Source organism: Aspergillus nomiae, assembly GCF_001204775.2.
Source record: "Aspergillus nomiae NRRL 13137 chromosome Unknown contig00007, whole genome shotgun sequence".
NCBI classification, from domain to species: Eukaryota; Fungi; Ascomycota; class Eurotiomycetes; order Eurotiales; family Aspergillaceae; genus Aspergillus; species Aspergillus nomiae.
Window position 1 is genome coordinate 173,681 of NW_015378062.1, and position 18,791 is coordinate 192,471.

The 18,791-nt window shown below is 50.2% G+C and overlaps 7 protein-coding genes across 7 annotated transcripts; 3 read left to right on the forward strand and 4 right to left on the reverse strand.

The window, feature by feature from the left end:
* Nucleotides 1-448: 448 nt before the first annotated feature.
* ANOM_000682 (NAD(P)-dependent alcohol dehydrogenase) lies at nucleotides 449-1,678 on the forward strand (the record flags this gene model as incomplete). Its single annotated transcript, XM_015545940.1, has 3 exons — nucleotides 449-716; nucleotides 787-1,319; nucleotides 1,403-1,678. 3 exons carry the CDS (start codon nucleotides 449-451, stop codon nucleotides 1,676-1,678), a joined length of 1,077 nt encoding a protein of 358 aa, XP_015411915.1.
* Nucleotides 1,679-2,280: 602 nt separating this feature from the next.
* On the reverse strand, nucleotides 2,281-3,105 carry ANOM_000683 (SDR family NAD(P)-dependent oxidoreductase; the record flags this gene model as incomplete). The annotated part of the gene is made up of 2 exons (XM_015545941.1): nucleotides 2,281-2,955; nucleotides 3,013-3,105. 2 exons carry the CDS (start codon nucleotides 3,103-3,105, stop codon nucleotides 2,281-2,283), a joined length of 768 nt encoding a protein of 255 aa, XP_015411914.1.
* A 745-nt stretch (nucleotides 3,106-3,850) lies between these two features.
* On the reverse strand, nucleotides 3,851-7,088 carry ANOM_000684 (putative C6 transcription factor; the record flags this gene model as incomplete). The annotated part of the gene is made up of 4 exons (XM_015545942.1): nucleotides 3,851-4,125; nucleotides 4,190-5,263; nucleotides 5,314-5,840; nucleotides 6,592-7,088. The coding sequence occupies 4 exons, from the start codon at nucleotides 7,086-7,088 to the stop codon at nucleotides 3,851-3,853; spliced, it is 2,373 nt and encodes a 790-aa protein (XP_015411909.1).
* Nucleotides 7,089-7,676: 588 nt separating this feature from the next.
* ANOM_000685 (uncharacterized protein) lies at nucleotides 7,677-8,780 on the reverse strand (the record flags this gene model as incomplete). The annotated part of the gene is made up of 1 exon (XM_015545943.1): nucleotides 7,677-8,780. The coding sequence occupies one exon, from the start codon at nucleotides 8,778-8,780 to the stop codon at nucleotides 7,677-7,679; it is 1,104 nt and encodes a 367-aa protein (XP_015411908.1).
* A 1,111-nt stretch (nucleotides 8,781-9,891) lies between these two features.
* Nucleotides 9,892-11,754, reverse strand: mcsA (putative citrate synthase Cit1; the record flags this gene model as incomplete). The annotated part of the gene is made up of 3 exons (XM_015545944.1): nucleotides 9,892-10,296; nucleotides 10,347-11,501; nucleotides 11,565-11,754. Coding segments are annotated over 3 exons (1,491 nt in total), but the record flags the coding sequence as incomplete, so codon positions are not given.
* Nucleotides 11,755-13,063: 1,309 nt separating this feature from the next.
* On the forward strand, nucleotides 13,064-16,450 carry ANOM_000687 (putative mRNA-nucleus export ATPase (Elf1); the record flags this gene model as incomplete). Its single annotated transcript, XM_015545945.1, has 2 exons — nucleotides 13,064-15,657; nucleotides 15,712-16,450. 2 exons carry the CDS (start codon nucleotides 13,064-13,066, stop codon nucleotides 16,448-16,450), a joined length of 3,333 nt encoding a protein of 1,110 aa, XP_015411910.1.
* Nucleotides 16,451-17,500: 1,050 nt separating this feature from the next.
* On the forward strand, nucleotides 17,501-18,438 carry ANOM_000688 (uncharacterized protein; the record flags this gene model as incomplete). Its single annotated transcript, XM_015545946.1, has 2 exons — nucleotides 17,501-17,933; nucleotides 18,068-18,438. 2 exons carry the CDS (start codon nucleotides 17,501-17,503, stop codon nucleotides 18,436-18,438), a joined length of 804 nt encoding a protein of 267 aa, XP_015411917.1.
* Between the last annotated feature and the right edge of the window lie 353 nt (nucleotides 18,439-18,791).

Here is an 18,791-nt window from a genome sequence, read left to right on the forward strand (position 1 = left end):
ATACCATGAACCAGGGCGTGCAGTATGTATTCGCCCTCAACAAGCTGTTCAGTGTGGATAAACCTACTCAAAATGCATTGCTATGGTGCTCGGGAGAATTCCGAAGTGGTAGACATCAGCCAGGAACCGTATATTTCCTGCCCCTCGGAGATGACCCCGACGTGGCTTTCGCAAGTGACTGCAGTCGCAGACCCTGAGAATCATTACTCGGTTTGCAAGACAACGCATGATCCTCTGCAAGAGCGTAGCATGAATATTGGCCAGCAACCCTCCAATTCGGTGGTACGTCCGAAGAGCCAGTCCACCTGATGATGGAGAAGTCTCTCCAATATGGCAGCTCGTCAAGTTCTCCAACGTCGGCCTCCGAGCAAGATATAAGTAGCTCTCCTATGACCATTCCAGAAATAATAAACCAGTTCAATCAATACCATACGTATATATATCCAAAATGGACATCCTCGACCGCAAACCCTACAACCATGCCATCCACACCAGCCCCGCCAACGACCTCCGCCTAGTGAAATCAGACATCCCCGAGATCCAACCCAACGAGTGTCTCGTCCACGTCCGCGCCACTGGCATCTGTGGCTCCGATGTCCACTTCTGGAAACATGGCCACATCGGCGACATGGTCGTAACAGGGGACAACGGCCTGGGCCATGAGAGTGCCGGAGTAGTTCTCAAAGTCGGCAAGGACGTGACTCGGTTCAAGCCGGGTAAGCCATCTAACCACGTCCCCGTTTACCACCAGCCATTAGAAGCCTTAAATACTAACAAAAGCAAAAGGCGACAAAGTCGCCATGGAATGCGGCATCCCCTGCTCCAAACCCACCTGCTACTTCTGCCGAACAGGCCAGTACAACGCCTGTCCGGACGTGGTCTTCTTCTCCACGCCTCCCCACCACGGCACTCTCCGACGATACCACGCCCACCCCGAGGCATGGCTGCACCATCTGCCCGACAACATCTCCTTCGAAGAAGGCGCCCTTCTGGAACCCCTAACCGTCGCCCTAGCAGGAATCGACCGCTCCGGCCTCCGCCTCGCCGACCCCCTGGTGATCTGCGGCGCAGGACCCATCGGCCTGGTCACTCTCCTCGCCGCCAACGCAGCGGGCGCAGAACCGATCGTCATCACAGACCTGGACGAAGGCCGTCTAGCAAAGGCAAAGGAACTGGTTCCTCGTGTTAGACCAGTGACGGTCACAAGAGACGACACTCCCAAGACTATCGCGGGCAGAATCATCGAGACGCTAGGCCAGGAGGCAAAGTTGGTGATAGAATGCACGGGTGTAGAGTCCAGCATCCATGCTGGAATATACGTAACGTCCCCCCCCCCCCCCTTTTTTCTCCCCTCCTTCATCCCCATTATCCAAAAGCAGGTAACTGATTGACCCGGCAACAGTCCACCCGTTTCGGCGGCTCAGTCTTCGTTATCGGCGTCGGCAAGGATTTCCAATCTATCCCTTTCATGCATCTCTCCGCCAAGGAAATCGATCTCCGCTGGCAGTATCGATATCACGATATCTATCCCAAGGCGATTAGTCTCGTTGCGGCTGGTATTATCGATCTGAAACCGTTGGTTTCGCATCGGTACGCGTTGGAGGATGGGGTCAAGGCGTTTGAAACGGCCAGTAACCCTGCTTCGAAGGCTATTAAGGTGCAGATTTTGGATGATTAGATTTGTTTTTTTGTTTTTTATGGATGATGGCGTGTGTAATAGAGTGAGGAGTGGGAGTAGTTGGGGGTGTATAAAAATGGAGATGTGCTTGGTTCTTTTTTCTTTTTGATTGGGGTTTCACTTCTGTAGATATTCTACTTGTGTCTGCTAATTTGGGAAATGCATGGCCTGGTATATGGAATTTGTAATCTGGATGTTCAGTATAGCTGTAGGCGTATATTCTGCCTTCTAGGTCTTAAGGCTGGATGCATACACCGTGGGTAATATGTTCTGGACCAAGTCTTATTTGGCTATTAGGCACCCTGCTAGAAAGAGTTAGAGAGATCAAACAGGATGATGTAGCTCTCTTAGCTGTTATAGAAATACAGAACGCCAGCATGCATGAATATTCACGCCGTAGGGCTGGAAATAAGGCGACGAGAGTAACATTCGTCTTATATCAACGTCAAATTGTACAAGTACTAGATGAACGAGAAAGCCACTGTTCTAATACTAGAGTCGCAAACATCAACATACTGAATAAACTTCGGCCTAAAGCTTGGCTGCATTTATGAGAGATATATTGTAGAAGCCATTGTAATATCGGACAACTTATTTTAACATCATGTATACAGCATCCCCCCATTCGCACAGATCACATCCCCAGTGACCCACCTAGATCTTTCCTCCGCCAGGAATGTAATAATATCCGCAATATCCTGAGTAGTGCCGCAGCGCTGGCCAGCAGGTACCTTCTTATTCTGCTCTTCCATCCTGGCGAGATGGACAGGTCCGGCAGCCTGGTACATGTCGGTATCGACGGGACCCGGGTTCACGGCATTAACTGTGACACCATACTTGTGGCCCAACTCGGTAGCCCATACGCGAGTGAGACCCTCAACAGCAGCTTTGGTGGCAGCGTACACAGACTGTGTTGGGTAGCCGCCTCTCGCGGAGATAGAAGAGAGATTGATGATGCGGCCGCCACGAGGGATGTAGGGCAGAACGGCCTGGGTCATGAAGACCACGGCGCGGACGTTGATATCCATCAGCTTGTTATAGCTTTCAAGAGTTACCTCTTCTAGAGGTCTGTTGTCGCCTGCTCCGGCGTTGTTGACGAGTATGTCGATCTGGGTGGTTTGGAAGGCAGACAAAATTGCGGACACAAGGGTCGCTGGGGCCTGGGTATCAGCCAGGTCTGCTTGTATACCGAATGCCTCATGGCCGTTATTCCGTAAAGACTCGACAAGAGATTCCGCAGCTGTACGTGACGATGGGGAAACATAGTTGAATGCGACCTGTTCTTCGTAAGAATCCTGTTGATGAATAAAATCGTGAAACGGTAGTTCACATACCTTTGCTCCTTGTTCGCTTAAAGCACGAACTATTCCGGCGCCGATTCCTCTCGCTCCGCCTGTAACTAGGGCAATCTTTCCTTTGAGAGACATGGTGTTTAGGGCTTGTAGTGTTGCTTGTTGAACTTTGGGTAAGCCGTACGTGAGGTTCGAACAAGTAGAAAATTAAATACTTATATTCCTGTCCTTACCCGATTATTCATGAGGGGTCCAGCGGTCCAAACCAGCAGGTCTTCCACCCACTCTATGCGACTTTCAGGCGCAATGAAGCATGATAAAGATCCACAGAAAATAAGGTTTCTCGCGAATATCTCCGAGCAGCTGATGTACAATGGTGTCCCTCAGTGGGGACCGGGCTCGGAGATAGCGCCGAAACCGAACAACACACAACGTGGGGAAGTATATCACCTGAGAACTACTCCTTACCCCGGACGGCTTCACCCAGAATTCGTAGAATACTTCAAATTGCGGAGTTCATATATCGCACGAGAAAGTGACCAGGTCGGGGAAGATCAAAATGTGGTCACTCCGACGAAATCGATACACCCACCCGCGGGGAATGATCCCTCAATGACCTGGGAAAGGGATCCATGATATGTATACAAACTGGCTGCCCTGCTGTTTGGATACGACCAAGGAGTGCTAGGTGTCGATGTCACCGATCATTTGCGCTATATGCATGTATTTTAGTTGGCCTGTCCGAGTGCATGCTATAGTATCGACGTGCCCGCATCCGCAAGTTGTTGGCTGAGCCTAGGGTATCTAGATAATTGGTGACTAGAAAGTAGAGACACAGGTCGTGGCCAACTCAAGAGTTCATGTGTCAAGCGGATGATGATCACATTGGCATCCATGGGCTCGTTCCTGAATGTCCTTCTGAGCCCTCGAAGAAATTTTGAATCATGAAGCCTCCCGCCGCGTCAAGAAGCTCCGCATTAGACATGCCCTGCGGATACCACGTAAAGCTATCCTCTAGCCCCATCGATAACGGGTTGTATATTGCTTGGTTTTGAGCACCGGGTGGCGGGGCCCAGAGGGCACGAGAAGGGCGTGACAAGGCCGTTGTTGGATTCGGGCTAATATTTTGAGTCAAGTCACCACCATGCCCTTGTTCTACTTAGGTTAGTTATGAACCCTGTGGCAAAATAGATCGGGAAGACGGGGTAGGTATGCTCACCAAGGAGCTTCTGTAACACATTCCGTGCGCGGAAGGCCATGTCATGCGATGATCCAAGGCTCTCGAGGCAATCTACAGCCTGTTGGAGATGTGCCTTCCATGACGGAGACATAGTATGAGTGGGGCTGTAGATATAGCAAGTGGCCTGCACAAAGCTCGCCGTGATTAACCAATACGTCGCATACCACGCCAGACCTCTTTTTCTACTATCCGTATGATTGAGGAATCCACATATAGACGTGACACACTCGTCAGCTGCAGCGAGGCACGACTTGATCGGGCCCTCCAATGTACTGATGGCTGATCGTGTAGCTATAGCTTCGAATAAAAAGGGCCGGTTGAGCACGATACGCAGGTGAAACGACCTCCATAAAAGGACCCTCTTCGGCAACTCCAAGTGCGGTTCCAGATTGACGTCTTGGTTGAAATATGGGGGTAGGTCTTTCCACCAATTCCCAATACTCTCTTCGAGTTTTACAGCTTTCTCATATCGTGGAACGTGGTGCGTGAGAAGCTCCACCTGAACGGCATTTGCAATCTTAGCTAGCTTCACTTGAGCAATGAGAGCAGACGTGATAGTGGGCCCGGGCTTGCACTCGGGCAAATGCTCCATATCGACCGCAATATCCTGGTCATCCAGATTTGACGGGAGGCGAATGTTCACTCCGACTAAGGACACTGCAGGCCTCCCTAGAGTTAACTGAGCCCCAGAAACGAAGACAAACAGTGTCCACCAAACGCGGCGGCGGATCTCCATGGTGAAAGGCGACGTGCTTGGCATGCCAAATTCGCGGTGCAAGCCGATAGCGAGAGCCATGCTGAAGCCGATGCCAATAAGAATAAACCCCGCGTTAGGCTTGTTGCGTTTTTGTAAGTAATTCGCCATTATAACAATAGCTTGCACGTAGCTCAAAGACCCTTTCTCGAGGACATCCATCGTTAGGTGTCTACGCGCTTCCTTGTAAAAAGGGATATCGCATTTAGTCGCATTAGAATCGCCCACGAACGCACCGATGGCGAGAACTGTGTTATATAATAGCGGCCACGAGCCGTCCCGCGGCTTAGCCAGGGCACCTTTAATCGCTTAGTAAATTTGATATGTCAGCCTCGAGTACAAGGCTTACCTGATATTCGCGCACGGAAGGTCCCTTCATGTAAGATAGGATATGCGGGATGGTAGAGAGCAAAATAGTCATCAATATAACGGCTAACTGTAGCCGTTGACTGAGATCGCACGGCAGGAAAATCATCCTCATCCAAGGATGAAGGCGTGTTCACGCTGTTCAGTGGAAGGTACAGGGGAAGAGACTGCAAGAATTTTAAGGCAGCTATGCCAGACTGCGGCCCTGTATATCCAGCTTTATGTGGATCAGCAGTTAAGAAGCCCATACCGTCGATTGAGTTATCGAAGTCTTGAGATTCGTCAAATTCATAGTCTTCTGCATTGCTGTGTTCGGTGAAGTTTGTCGGGAGTTGCTCAGTATGGTGTTCCACCTCCGTACTCAGCTTATTCTCCTGGCTTGTATTTACCAGAGCTACCTGGCGGCTCTCTCGTACAGTCCGAAGTGCTTCTTGCAGATCAACTGTCGGGAGGTACGTCCTCCAGGCCTTTTCCATGTCCTGCCGAAGTTGTTCATATTCCTGAAGACGCCTTAAGCAGGGTATGTAAGTTAAAATATTCCGGCCATCCAAAAATTAAAGGTCGGATAATATAATTCAAACCCGCGGCAGATAGCCTCACCTTTGCAGTGACGATAATTTTTGCGACGGGGACGAGTACCGGCATGCTTTTGCATCTCTGACGCAGTTGGAGCAAGTATCATCGCCGGAACATCGAACTTTTCGCCGTTTACACTCATCGCACGCAAATGTTTTGCGTAATATTCGACGAGCTCTAATTGCATCACTCATCTTGCTGAAGTATATGTATTCATTGGCAGTGACATCTTGCATCGGTCAATTGTTCGGAGGGACGAGGCGACACGGGCACAGACATCGTGCGGGAAGCCGATTGCGAGCCAATCCGTTTCAGGTTAGCCCGTCTTCTCTCCACGGAGTGTCTGCCTCAGGCAGCAAGGAGCCAAAGTCAACTACAAATTGGGGATATTCCACCAGAAGAGCATACTGTACAATAGGTCTATCTATGTGTGTACTTTCATGGCTGTAAGTATTTCAACTCAAGTGCCATTCAACTGCCAATGTCAAGTCATATTTGATTCAGAAACTGTTTATTCAGATATGTCGCTCAATGCATATCCTCCAGAGACAAGGCCCCCGCCCCCCAACCTGGACTTAGATCAACTATAATCCTAGTCGTATTCAGAACTATTGGCCAAAAGTAAGTACAATGAAGAATATTATCCCCAGTCCATCGCAGCGTATCGGTAGCTTAAAGCTTGAACGTCAAGGAGGTGACGAGAGCGCAACTATGGATTGCTTCTGACCACGGATGAACCTGAGAACACTTCTCATCACCAGCAGCACAACTGATGGAGGGGCAGTCTTTGGATGAGGGCTGAACAGAAAAGCCACGCGTAGTAAACTCAGAGGGTAGGTGGAGGTCAGCACATGAGACATCCCAATAGACCTTGTCGCCTTTCATTTCATACTCGAACTGTATGACATCATTCGCTTTTAGGTCAGGCTTTGTTGACACTTTAATGGAGATGCGGCCCCCTTTAGGATTCACACGCCATATTTCCTCGTAAGTACCACCCCTGGCAGGAAGCGTATACATCCTGCCTTCTTTATCGGCCACGGACCAGGTGTAGATTGGAGCGGACAGGCTATTGACAATCTTGACGCCTCCGATACTGCGAGGTGAAATGTCATCGACGGGTTGACTGAGGGCGGTGGAAATCAAGGTCATAAAGACGGCAAAAGCAGCGAAGAACAACATTTTCGCAGTAGATAGGCGCTCAACTGTTTTCTCTATGAAATGAATCAAGACTTTCAGTTAACAGGCTCTAGAGGCACTTTATATCCCATTTGAGGCTATCTCCTTGTAGTGAATTTGTGAGCTATTTGGGATGGAAAGTCACATACCCAGCTCTGAAGCTCCAGTTTATCAGCCCCCATTGGGTCATCTGGAGCGTCCTGCAATTTAATATCTACTACATATTCACTGCAGGTCTCTACGTGGAACCGTAGATGATAGGTTGGTTCCACTGGCTTCATTCAGTGAATCCCGTGATATGAACCAGCGGAAGCCCTACCCTTTGTGAAACGATGGCTGAACACGGTGTGGACTACATCCAGCCTTCATCTTTGTTGTCAACAAACAAAGAAGCCATATGGGGTTTATACCTTCCCAATTCCTTTGAGAAAAGCAAAATTGCTTTGTCTGTTAATGGTTTCAAAGGTACAATCAATCACATTGTAGTATAAGAACATCTGAAACTGTGGCGTCCTCAAGGTGCACATGAAGTTTTTCCCTGATGTTGGCTGTTAAGCAAGAAGAACTAGATTAACCTCTGATAATAGGCTACTACAAAAACGCCATTTCTGTTTTTGCCGTCTCCCTCCCAATTTCATTGAGCCTCGCATCTATCAACTGGAACGTCTTCGGCATGGGACCTGTGTTGCTCTCAGCCGGCAAGTCCAGTTCCCTCTCGATGTAACCCACATAGGTTATGTTGTTTACCACAGGGCCTGTAACCAGAGTAATATCAACCTTGTGCTCTTCCATCAGACGTTTCAGACCCCAAGCCGCAACGGTGTCACTCGCCGTAAGAACGAGGGAGGCTACATGCTGCCGGAACTGCGGTGAATCCAAAACGGTCATGATGTTGTAAAATCCAAGGAGACACGACCCGAACTCGACAACAATAACATCAGGATTAATTTTGTTGAGCTCACGTAGGATGCCCAGCGACACCTCCACTACCTCAGTTGGGTCACCGCAAGTGGTGGGTAACCCACCATCAGCGAAACCCAGAACTAAATCAGCCCCTGTGGCAGCCAAACAACGCAATTCGCCCCAGAGGGCGACTCCAGATAATTTGGCGCCGGCGACTCGGAGTCCTCTGGACTTGAGGTGTTGGATTATATTCCGGACTGTGGTGGTCTTTCCGGTGTTTGACGCGGTACCGGCGACTACCACTATAGGTGCCGACTGGCTTAGGGTTTGGCATCTGGGGATTGCTGAATGTTTAATGTTAACAGGAGCCCCTGCTTTCAGTATACTACCGAGTACTCGGACTTGAACCGGTATCTCTTTATCGTTAAGGGGGGCCTCGGCCGCCCCCACTATTCCGCTCTTGCTAACATAAGACAGAATATCCCCCGGTGAAAGTCTGGAGGGGATATCACAGCTGAAGACCTGAAAGGAACGTCGCTTTGCGAGGACAGCCGCGACAATATCACCTTCCACCAAGTCACTTATATGTCCGGTGGTGTCTTCGATCATAGCCCATCGGTTCAGCGTCGACAACACCTGCACTGCAATCACCTCTCCTTCGGCCGGTACTATTATTGGCGTTAATGTGACAACATCGGCCAGTTCTACTCGACGAAGTAAGGACGGTTTCCTCGAAAGACGGACACTCGTAGTCGCCGCAAATGCTAAAAGGCCGCTCGTTGTGTGATCCATCGAGGTTTGTCTCTTCGCCATGCCTTCCCTCAGCTGTGCTATAAATTTCAGATAGAAATCTACTACCAGCTTAGCAATCTAACTCCAACAACGAACTCATCTTAGTAGTATGAGCTAGAGCTCCCTATAATAGTAATCACACATGGAACAGGTAGAAAGACGAAAACAGCCGAAGTCAACGTAATAACTTGTGAATTGCTGACGCGTGATACTGGGTTGGGTACCCCTGCAGCTATTTCTTCGCAGCTTTCCAGCGCCCGACCGCACTTGGTGTTAGTATGAATGTCTCTTCGGCCAATCATCCTGGTGTTTCTCGAATCGCCTCACCTTTATGGACCCATCAATAAAAGGCCGGCAAGAAAGCCTACAACTAGGATTAACCTGCGGTCAGAAATAGCCACATAAGCTCTGTAACTATGCTGTTTCGAATTGTTCCTTTGTGATATGTGAAGGAACCTGCGAAAGGATAATCCTAGTTCTATTTACAGCATGACTGTATCGCCAGTGTTGGATTGTGTTGTACAGTCATCAGCACGATTGTAATACTTTTTTCAAGTGGACTTTTTTGCCAAGCTGGGGTGCAAGTTGTTTGCTCGTACTCAATAAACGGCCAACCATTTCAGGAATCCCTATTTCAATCCATGTTATGGTCATCCATCGGCCCTCAACAAAATGTAACAAGATTATTTTCTTAAGAAAAGAGTTCAATCATAATAGATATGGTGACACTTCTATGATTCTATAGGTAGTTGCTTCGATCCTAGTATCTCTTTTCGTAAATGGTAAGTGGTGGTTCATTCATTTACGATGATAATGCTGAGGTGCATCGGAATATATAAATTTAGGAGGGCGAACAACTTTTACGTCCCCAGCAGGGTTATCTTGAGTATGCAACGCTTTTGATAATTTAAAAAGAAAAATGATATTTATCTAGAAGAATTTGCATAGGAATTACCTATCAATTTTCAAATCGATAATTTAGAGAAATCTTTGAGAATCGCAACTTAAACAACACTCAAGGCCAAATTGCCAGCAAAGCGCTCCTGCCAGTCGAGGAAAGATTTAGGCGAAGGTTGAACGTGAAGTCGCGTCATGGGCGAAAAATAAAACCAGAAAATCCGATATAGTTCTATTCTCTAAAAGTCTATCTGGCGTCTATGCAATTGGGCATATTGCTAGACGCAGGGAAATCAATCCCCGCAAACAAGAGAACAAAGGCAAACCGTCAACAAAATAAGAACACACGTCCATTGCGGATATCAAGATACGCTATCATTCAAACATTTTTTTACACGCGAAGATTGAAATTCGTCAATCATTTCTTGAGGCCCAGGAGGTTGATACTCTTAGGGCGCTCAATGGGCAGGCCGAGGGCACGGTCCCAGATGAGCTGGACGAGAGGGCCCAGAGCACGGCTGACACCGAAGGTGACGGTGTAGTACAGGGGCTGCTGGAATCCATAGTGGTAGAAGAGCACACCAGAGGCGGCATCAACATTGGGGTGGGGGTTCTTGGTCTAGTATCGTTAGCATACGTAGCTTGGAAAACACTGAAATGATCATTTACCTTTCCATGTTCCGTAAGAACGCCAGGGGCAATCTCGGAGTTCTTCTTGACCAATTGGAAGACAGGGTTGGCCAGAACATCAGGGCGAGTGGCAGCAAAGTCCATGAGAGCCTCGAAACGGGGGTCGGGCTTGCGGAGGACACCATGGCCGTAGCCAGGGACGACACGACCCGACTTCAGGGTGTCCCAGAGGTAGGTACGGACATCCTCCTCAGTGAACTTGGTTCCGATCTTGTCCTGCATGGCCAAGATCCATCGCAGGACTTCCTGGGCAGCAAGACCGTGCAGAGGTCCGGCCAGACCCAAGAGACCCGCGCTGTAACTCAGGAAGGGGTCGCTCAGAGCACTTCCAACCAAGTGGGTAGCGTGGGCGGACACGTTACCGCCCTCGTGGTCACCGTGAAGAGCCAGGTACAGACGCAGCAAATCATGGAAGTCCTGGTTCTGCTGGCCACCTTTGCCGAGGAGCTCCGCGAAGTTGTAAGACCAATCCTGGTTCACGTCGAGAGCTTGGGTGCCGACAGTGTCGATCTCATTGGGGCGGAAGACCAAGGCGGCGACACGGGGGATCTTGGCAAGCAAAGAGATGCTGTCATCGAAGGTGGGCTCCCAGTAATCGGCCTTGTTCAGACCCTTCTCGTAGGCCTTGGCGAACTGCGACTCAGTGTTCAGGGCAGCGACAGCGATGGAGAGCTGCGTCATGGGGTGCATGTCGCGGGGGAAGGACTTAATGAGGTCCAGGATGTGCTGGGGGAGGTGGGACTTCTCGGCCAACTCGCGCGAAAAGGCGCGCACCTGGCTGGTCGAAGGGACCTCACCCGTCAGGAGGAGCCAGAACATGGCTTCGGGCAACATCTCCGTGCCGGAGGTACCCTTGGGGAGCTCCTTCTGGCAATCCTTGATGGTCTTGCCGTGGAAGCGGATGCCCTCCTCGGGATCGAGGACCGAGCCCTCCCAGAGCATCGACTTGAGACCACGCATGCCACCAATGACATTGGCAACCTTGACCTCGCCAATCACATCGTCCCCACGTTGTTTCACTTGCTGGAAGAGTTCACGTTTGGCGGGGATGACCGCCTTGAGGGCAGACTTCAGGTCGGGTTCCGCCGTCGCATAAGATCTGCGAGAGGTATACTGAGCCAATAAACGTGAAGACTGTCACAATGGCTGGATTTAGTTTCTGCATTAGGGTAATACCCATTGCGATCGGTGACTAACCTGAGCCAGCTTGGTAGCATGGCGAGTGGTTCGCATGGACATGGCCATGGTGTGTTTATTTATTTGTGAAGGAAAGACCCGTAGAATTACACTCAGCACAGGACACAGAACAGGTTTTCTGTCGAAGCCTATCAGGGAGGACGATGGGAGTTTTTAAATCTTCGAGTGAAAATATACAGGGAAGAGAAAAGAACGGCGAAAGGAGGGAGCACGAATTATACGCGGAGGGTCTCCCTTGCACCGCACACCGATTGGAACGCACGGTTGGCCGCGGAGGAACGGTGAAGCTGACAAGGAGCTACCGAGGCAATGCCGCGGCTGCATGCGGAGAACGCCAACCCCCATTACTTCTATTTATTTGCCAGAGGTCAAGTCACACCACTTCTCCTTCACGGTCGGATGGAAGGATGTTATTGCTAGTACTAAATAACTCTACCTTTCTTATGATCATAGAGAGCAAAAATACATCAGTATTCTACACCGTTGGTCCGCGTTGATATTTATTTGTTGGGATTTTTGTTACCGAGGGTCGGGTATTCTCACAAGGGATGTGATGGACCATATGCTTCGGGATCAGTTGGTAGTCGATCATTGACATACGAGATGATTGTTTAATTCATGGCTGGTGGAATAAGATGACCTGCAAGCTACACAGTCGAAGAGGTCTATAGCGGTGTTCCAGAATGCAAGAGAAAGAGTATATAAATGCTGCTGGTCCTTCCCAGGGGTTGCATGTCAGATACCTGGTGTATTGAATGTTTGGACGAGACACTCCGCCCCCGTCACGGTATCCGCGGGTTGGCGGATCCGGCGTGCGGGGTAACCCCGATGTGGATTAGCCTGCTTCGGGCCGGGGGTGAAGCGATGTATGCCTGAGGCAGAGGAGCCAAGCAAAGCGAGCACCGCCACAGCCGGCACCTGGCTAGACCCTTACCAGCCATAGTTGCCTCAGGCACCTTGCAGCCACCCGACAGCCACCCAGGCTGAGCCAACAATCAGGACCCATGCAAAGGCGGTGTATTCTGATTGGTGAAAATCCTGTCCTCCTGCGCCTCAGGCAGAGATTTTCACCCACACCCAATCACAAGAGAACTTATCGGCGGCCCAAAAAAAATAATCGCCGCCCCGCCATCATTATCAGTGATCTTTCTTTCCAGTTCAGCCTGGATTTTCTTCCTTTTCCTCTTGTCTCTTCACTCTCCCCTCTTTCCTTTTTCTTGTTCATATACCCTGTTGTTTCTGTTGCAGACGGATCCTCGTTCTGAGGCCGATCTAACGGTTGGATTTTCATCAAAAAGTTTTGAATTTCGTGTAGATTTCTTTATTACTTTTCTTTTCTCCTTTTTGTGGTATTTTGAATTTTCCACCAGACGACGCCGCTTTAGTGGCTTACAGATTTAGCGCAAAGGTCGAAGCGAAGGCACACTCTCCGGTGAGAGACAAACGGCATTTGATATCGCCCTATATACAATAGAATGCCTCATTTCGAAAATACAACCATGGCTACCGCTGTTTCCAAGACTCCATCTACCGTCCCTCCGACTCCGGAGGAGATTTCGTCCCTTTTCAACACGATCTTCACCGCAGAGACCTCCCAGCAATCTCTTGATGCCTCCTACGCCTTGACCAACTTGCTGATTCAAAGTGTCGGCAGCCTCGGCTTTCAGAAATATGATGTCTTGTCGCATGTCAAGAAGGCGGCCAGCGATAAGAAGAATGGCGCCCTCCGTGAGAGTGCCATGCTGATTCTCGGCGCCCTGTTCGAACGTTTCCCTCGTGAACATCCTCTGAGCGAAGTTGTATTTCTCCTTCAAGATGGCGGCGTTCTTAATATTGCCCTGGATGCGTTGGCCGACAAAGGCGCAGTGGTTCGCGATGCCGCTCAATATGCAATCGATGCCTTGTTTGCCTGTCTCAAGCCCGAAGCCATGGCCAATGGTCTCCTGCCTGCCCTTTCTGCTTATCTCAGCCGCGGCACTGGCAAGTGGCAGGGCTTTGTCGGCGCATACTCCCTGATAGAGAAGATGGCCGTCAAGGCGCAGATGGGTAACGGAACTCTGGAGGAAGAACGTGAGAAGGATATACTGCGCGAGGCAATGGGCAAGACTCTGAAAGACTTGATTCCTCTGGTGGAGTCCGGCATGCACGATCTGAAGGCTGAAGTGGCTAAGCGGGCTTGCAAGGCCATGAACGCGGTTACCACCCTCTTGTCCAACGATGATGTTGCCCCTCGTATTCCTCTTTTGATCAAGACCATGGAGCAGCCGTCCGAGAAGACACTACAGGATGCCATCCATGCCTTGTCGCAAACTACTTTCGTCGCCATTGTTACCTCGCCCGTCCTGGCCTTGCTCACTCCTTTGCTTGAGCGCTCCTTGAACGCCCCAACAACGCCCCAAGAGACTTTGCGTCGCACTGTCGTGGTCGTGGAAAACTTGACAAAGCTCGTGCATGATCCCTCCGAGGCACGTACGTTCTTGCCCAAGCTCATTCCCGGTGTACAGGCTGTCAAGGACCGTGCTTCCTTGCCGGAAGTCCGAGAGCTTGCCACCCGCGCATTGAACGTAATGGAGAAGGCCATGAGCGACAGCAATGTTCACGCTGGATCCGTCACCAAGACCACTCCGGATGAGGTTCTCGCCGTCTTGAATGCCCAGATCCAGGCCAACGGCGGCCTTGCTGTGCCTGAGGCGCATACACTTTTCGAGCTCGGTAAGACGTACATCGCAGAGATGGTTCGTGAGGATGTGAACTGCCGCATGCACGACCGTATCCCTGTCTGTGTCGCGCCCTACCTGCGTGGTTTGCTCCCGGAGGATACACATGAGGCTGTTGCCTCCGCTCTCCAGGCACATTTTATCGAGGAAGATCACCGCAAGTTTGGTAAGCCCGAACCCGACGATCCCAATGAGGTCGAGATTGTCAACGCCAACTTCTCCCTTGCCTACGGTGGAATGCTTCTTCTCAACCACACCAACCTCCGTTTGCTGAAGGGTCACCGTTATGGTCTTTGTGGTCGCAATGGAGCTGGCAAGTCCACTCTCATGCGCAGTATCGCCAACGAAAAGCTGGAGGGCTTCCCCCCGCAGGATGTTGTTCGAACCTGCTTTGTGGAGCACAACCAGGGTGAGGATGCTGACCTGAGCATCATCGAATACGTCTCCAAGGACCCCAAGATCGCGGAGGCTGGCCAAGAGCATATCAGCCAGGTGCTTCTCGAATTCGGCTTCACAGATGGCCCAGAGGGCCGCCAGTCGCAGCGTGTTGGGTCGCTGTCGGGTGGTTGGAAGATGAAGCTTGCGTTGGCCCGTGCCATGCTCATGAAGGCGGATGTTCTACTCCTGGACGAACCCACTAACCACTTGGACGTTGCCAATGTGAAGTGGTTGCAAGAATACCTCAAGAAGCACACTGATATCACCAGTTTGATTGTCAGTCACGACTCCGGATTCTTGGACGAAGTCTGCACGGATATTTACCACTACGAAAGCAAGAAGCTGGTCTGCTACAAGGGTAATCTGGCTGCTTTCGTCAAGCAGAAGCCCGAGGCAAAGAGCTACTACACTTTGTCCGCCAGCGCTGTTCAGTTCAAGTTCCCTCCCCCTGGTATTCTGTCCGGTATCAAGTCCCAGACCCGTGCCATCCTCCGGATGACCAACTGTTCCTACACCTATCCCGGTGCCTCCAAGCCATCCCTGACCGACGCATCGCTCACCCTGACGCTGTCGTCCCGTGTGGCTATCATCGGAGGAAATGGTGCTGGTAAATCTACTTTCATCAAGATGCTTACAGGAGAGACAATTCCCCAAACCGGCAAAGTTGAGAAACACCCCAACCTTCGTATCGGTTATATCAAGCAGCACGCTCTCGAGCACGTGGAGATGCATCTGGAGAAGACCCCTAGCCAGTACCTCCAGTGGCGTTATGCCAACGGTGACGACCGCGAAGTCTACTTGAAGCAGACCCGTGTTCTCACCGAAGAGGATAAGGCTCAGCTGGAGAAGCCGGTCGACCTCAAGGATGGCAGGGGCCCCCGTCGCATTGAGGCCCTTATGGGTCGGCAAAAGTGGAAGAAGTCGTTCCAGTACGAAGTGTAAGTTATCGCTGCCTGTTCGTCTCCGCGCGCCGCCGCTAACAGATATCATAGTAAATGGATTGGTCTCCTTCCCAAGCACAACACCATGATTTCTCGTGAGACCCTGCTTGAACTTGGATTCTTCAAGCTGGTTCAGGAATTTGATGATCACGAGGCTTCTCGCGAAGGTCTTGGGTTCAGAAACCTGGAACCTCCTGAGATCTCGAAGCACTTCGAGGATGTTGGCTTGGATCCTGAGATCGCCAATCACAACCAAATCTCTGGTCTCTCTGGTGGTCAAAAGGTCAAGGTTGTGTTGGCCGGAGCCATGTGGAACAACCCCCACTTGCTCGTGCTGGACGAACCTACTAACTTCTTGGACCGTGACTCTTTGGGTGGTTTGGCTGTGGCCATCCGTGACTTCAAGGGTGGTGTGGTCATGATTTCTCACAACGAGGAGTTTGTGGGCGCGCTCTGCCCCGAGCAGCTTCATGTCGCTGATGGACGCATTGTTGCCCGTACCAACACGAGCGTGTCGCTCGATCGGTTTGAAGACAGTGCGGCCAATTCTCCCCAGGCCGGCACCGCCGTCAACTCCACCGCCACCAGCGCGGCCGCTTCTGCTGCTGCTTCGGCCGTGAACTCTGGCGCTGAAGAACAGGGCGAACTCAAGTTCAAGGCGAGGAAGAAGAAGAAGATGACCCGTGCCCAGCTGAAAGAACGGGAGACTCGTCGTCGTCTCCGCCATCTTGAGTGGCTCAATAGCCCTAAGGGTACCCCCAAGCCCCCGGATACTGATGACGAGGCTTAGTAAATATTTTATGTTTATACTTATTTTCTGGACTCTGTTCGCTGCATGAGCAGTATGATGATTTGCCTGTTTTGGTCATTACGATAGACGGCTCGGCGTTTGTTTTTGTTCTTGCTCGATATATTCCGGCGGTTTGCTTTTCATAGATGACGAACTATCCTACTTAGAAAAGTCAGAGATCTTTTCAGCAATCGACATAATTGCACCGTGGTCTATGTCTTTGTACTCTATATGTGGGAAATTCTAGCTTTTCCCACGTTTTTTGGTAACGCGAAGCATTGCCGTTTGCCCAACTCTCGGCTGTAGTCACTATACTTATATCGCACTGATTTATTGAGGGCACTGAACTATAGACCCTGGAAGATTTATTGAGATCGTGCTAAAATATTGACATTGTTTGGCGTGAAACAGTGTAAGTTTACTACAGGTTGATGGACCAAATACAGAGTTAGGGCAAACACGACGGAATGCCTAGCCTCACCCATGTACGTCTGTGACGCTCCAGCGAGTTTTCAAGCCCTGGTATCTAGCACAACAGGTGCTTACCATGATAGGTCCTTTCAACATAGACAAATCAAGACAAGCCACGGTCATATCATGTGGACATCTCCATCTGACCAAAGGGCATCAATGCTCAGCCACGAGTTAGCGGCTTTCCGTGACATCACCCAGTCCTCTCTTCCATGCAACATACTACTACCTAGTACTAGTCAAATCCTGCGCGCATAGATCATGACGAATAAGATGTAGACGTCCAGCACCCGATGTGGCGCAGGCTCATCCCGTAGCTCACATTGGTCAGCTTCTCATCCTGTAGGATCGGGCTATATGAGTTGCAATCTATGGCTCGAGTGTAGTCTTACACCCCCAACATCAGGCAACAAAGTATTAGACTCGTCCTCTACGGTGAAACAGTCTTACCTCAGCGAATATAAAAATATAGCAGGTTTGCCCTATTTCCCCACCGATATTTCTCCAGGTCGCTAGACTTACGTCAGCACATCTGCCCCTTCCTCACGCAGACATAACAAATACCCATCCCGTCTAAGAATGACCTGCTTCAGAATGCGCGACGAACCCCCAGCCTACGAAGAAGCCGCAGGCTCCAGCTCGACCGCCATCCCAGGCGACACCAAGACACAGTTGCAAGATGAGGATCAGCGATCGCAATACGGGCTGATTTCCATCTCGGGGTACGACCGTATTCGTCTCATGCGCTTCCCGGAATCTGTTGTCGCGCTTGTATCGGAGACACTCCAGAGACACTGGCCCAAGGGTATACAAAATGTAAAGGCGTACTATGAGAGCACGGAGTTCAAGCTGCGTGGAAACCCTTTTGAACACGGCAATGATGATGAGAAGGTTGCGCTGCGGAATGTTATATTAGGGCTTCTGGATGCTCTTGCGAGAGAGGGTTGGGGTGTTCATCCTGCTGCCGGGGGGTTGGGGCGCATAGGGAATTATACGTCGTTTGGGCAGAAGGGTATGTTCGTCTTGTTTCGTTGACAGTCTTTATTTGTATTGTTCGATTTTGTTTTGTTTATTGCCTTCCAATGCTATGCTACTCGAGCTACCCGGATAAAGCATCCATAGAGCAGTGAAGCTGACAGATCACAGATAGCTTGATATTCAAGCGCCAAGACTCACAACAGCTCTCATGGATGTGTATCTCCTTCGACTCTGAAGACCTCATGCACCTCATCAACGCTCCTCCCGAGTTGGCCCTGTCCCTGGTTGCAGTCTTCGGGGACCGGATCAAGAACTGTAACCAGGATCTTGTGAGCGGAAACTTTGAGGTCAAGTTCCAAAAAAGGTTATGGGCTAAGTCGTCGGACGAAGGAGCGGTGCTGAGTAGAGTGGCCATACTAGATGTGCTTCAGTGTCTGGAGGGCCAGGGGTTTACGTTGTGTTCAAGCTTGGATATCGACCATGGCAATGGGGGTGAGTTGTATAAGAGTAGTGGGGAGACATGGTTTTGTTGTCGGTGAGGTTGGAGATGTTTATGACTGGAGTTCGATTTCTTTGAGTATATGATTAACGTGGTATGAACGTCGTGCTTTCAAGGATAATTGGATACTGGAAGGCCCTATTTCAATCAGGAAAGAGGCTAGTAGAAGGACCATTCTATGCTTTACTCGGAAAACTATACGTACACATAGTGCCTGGCATAGTCGATGTAGCCATCCAAGCCATCAGACTTCTAGATCATTCTTTCGGTTTTTCTCCCTCTTTATGCTTTCAGAGTATCTAGTACAAGCGAGTTAAGTCAGAATAACAGATTCCTCGGATGATGAGTTTCAGCCATTCAAGTCATTTGATGCGCCTCTCGTTAGTAGATGAA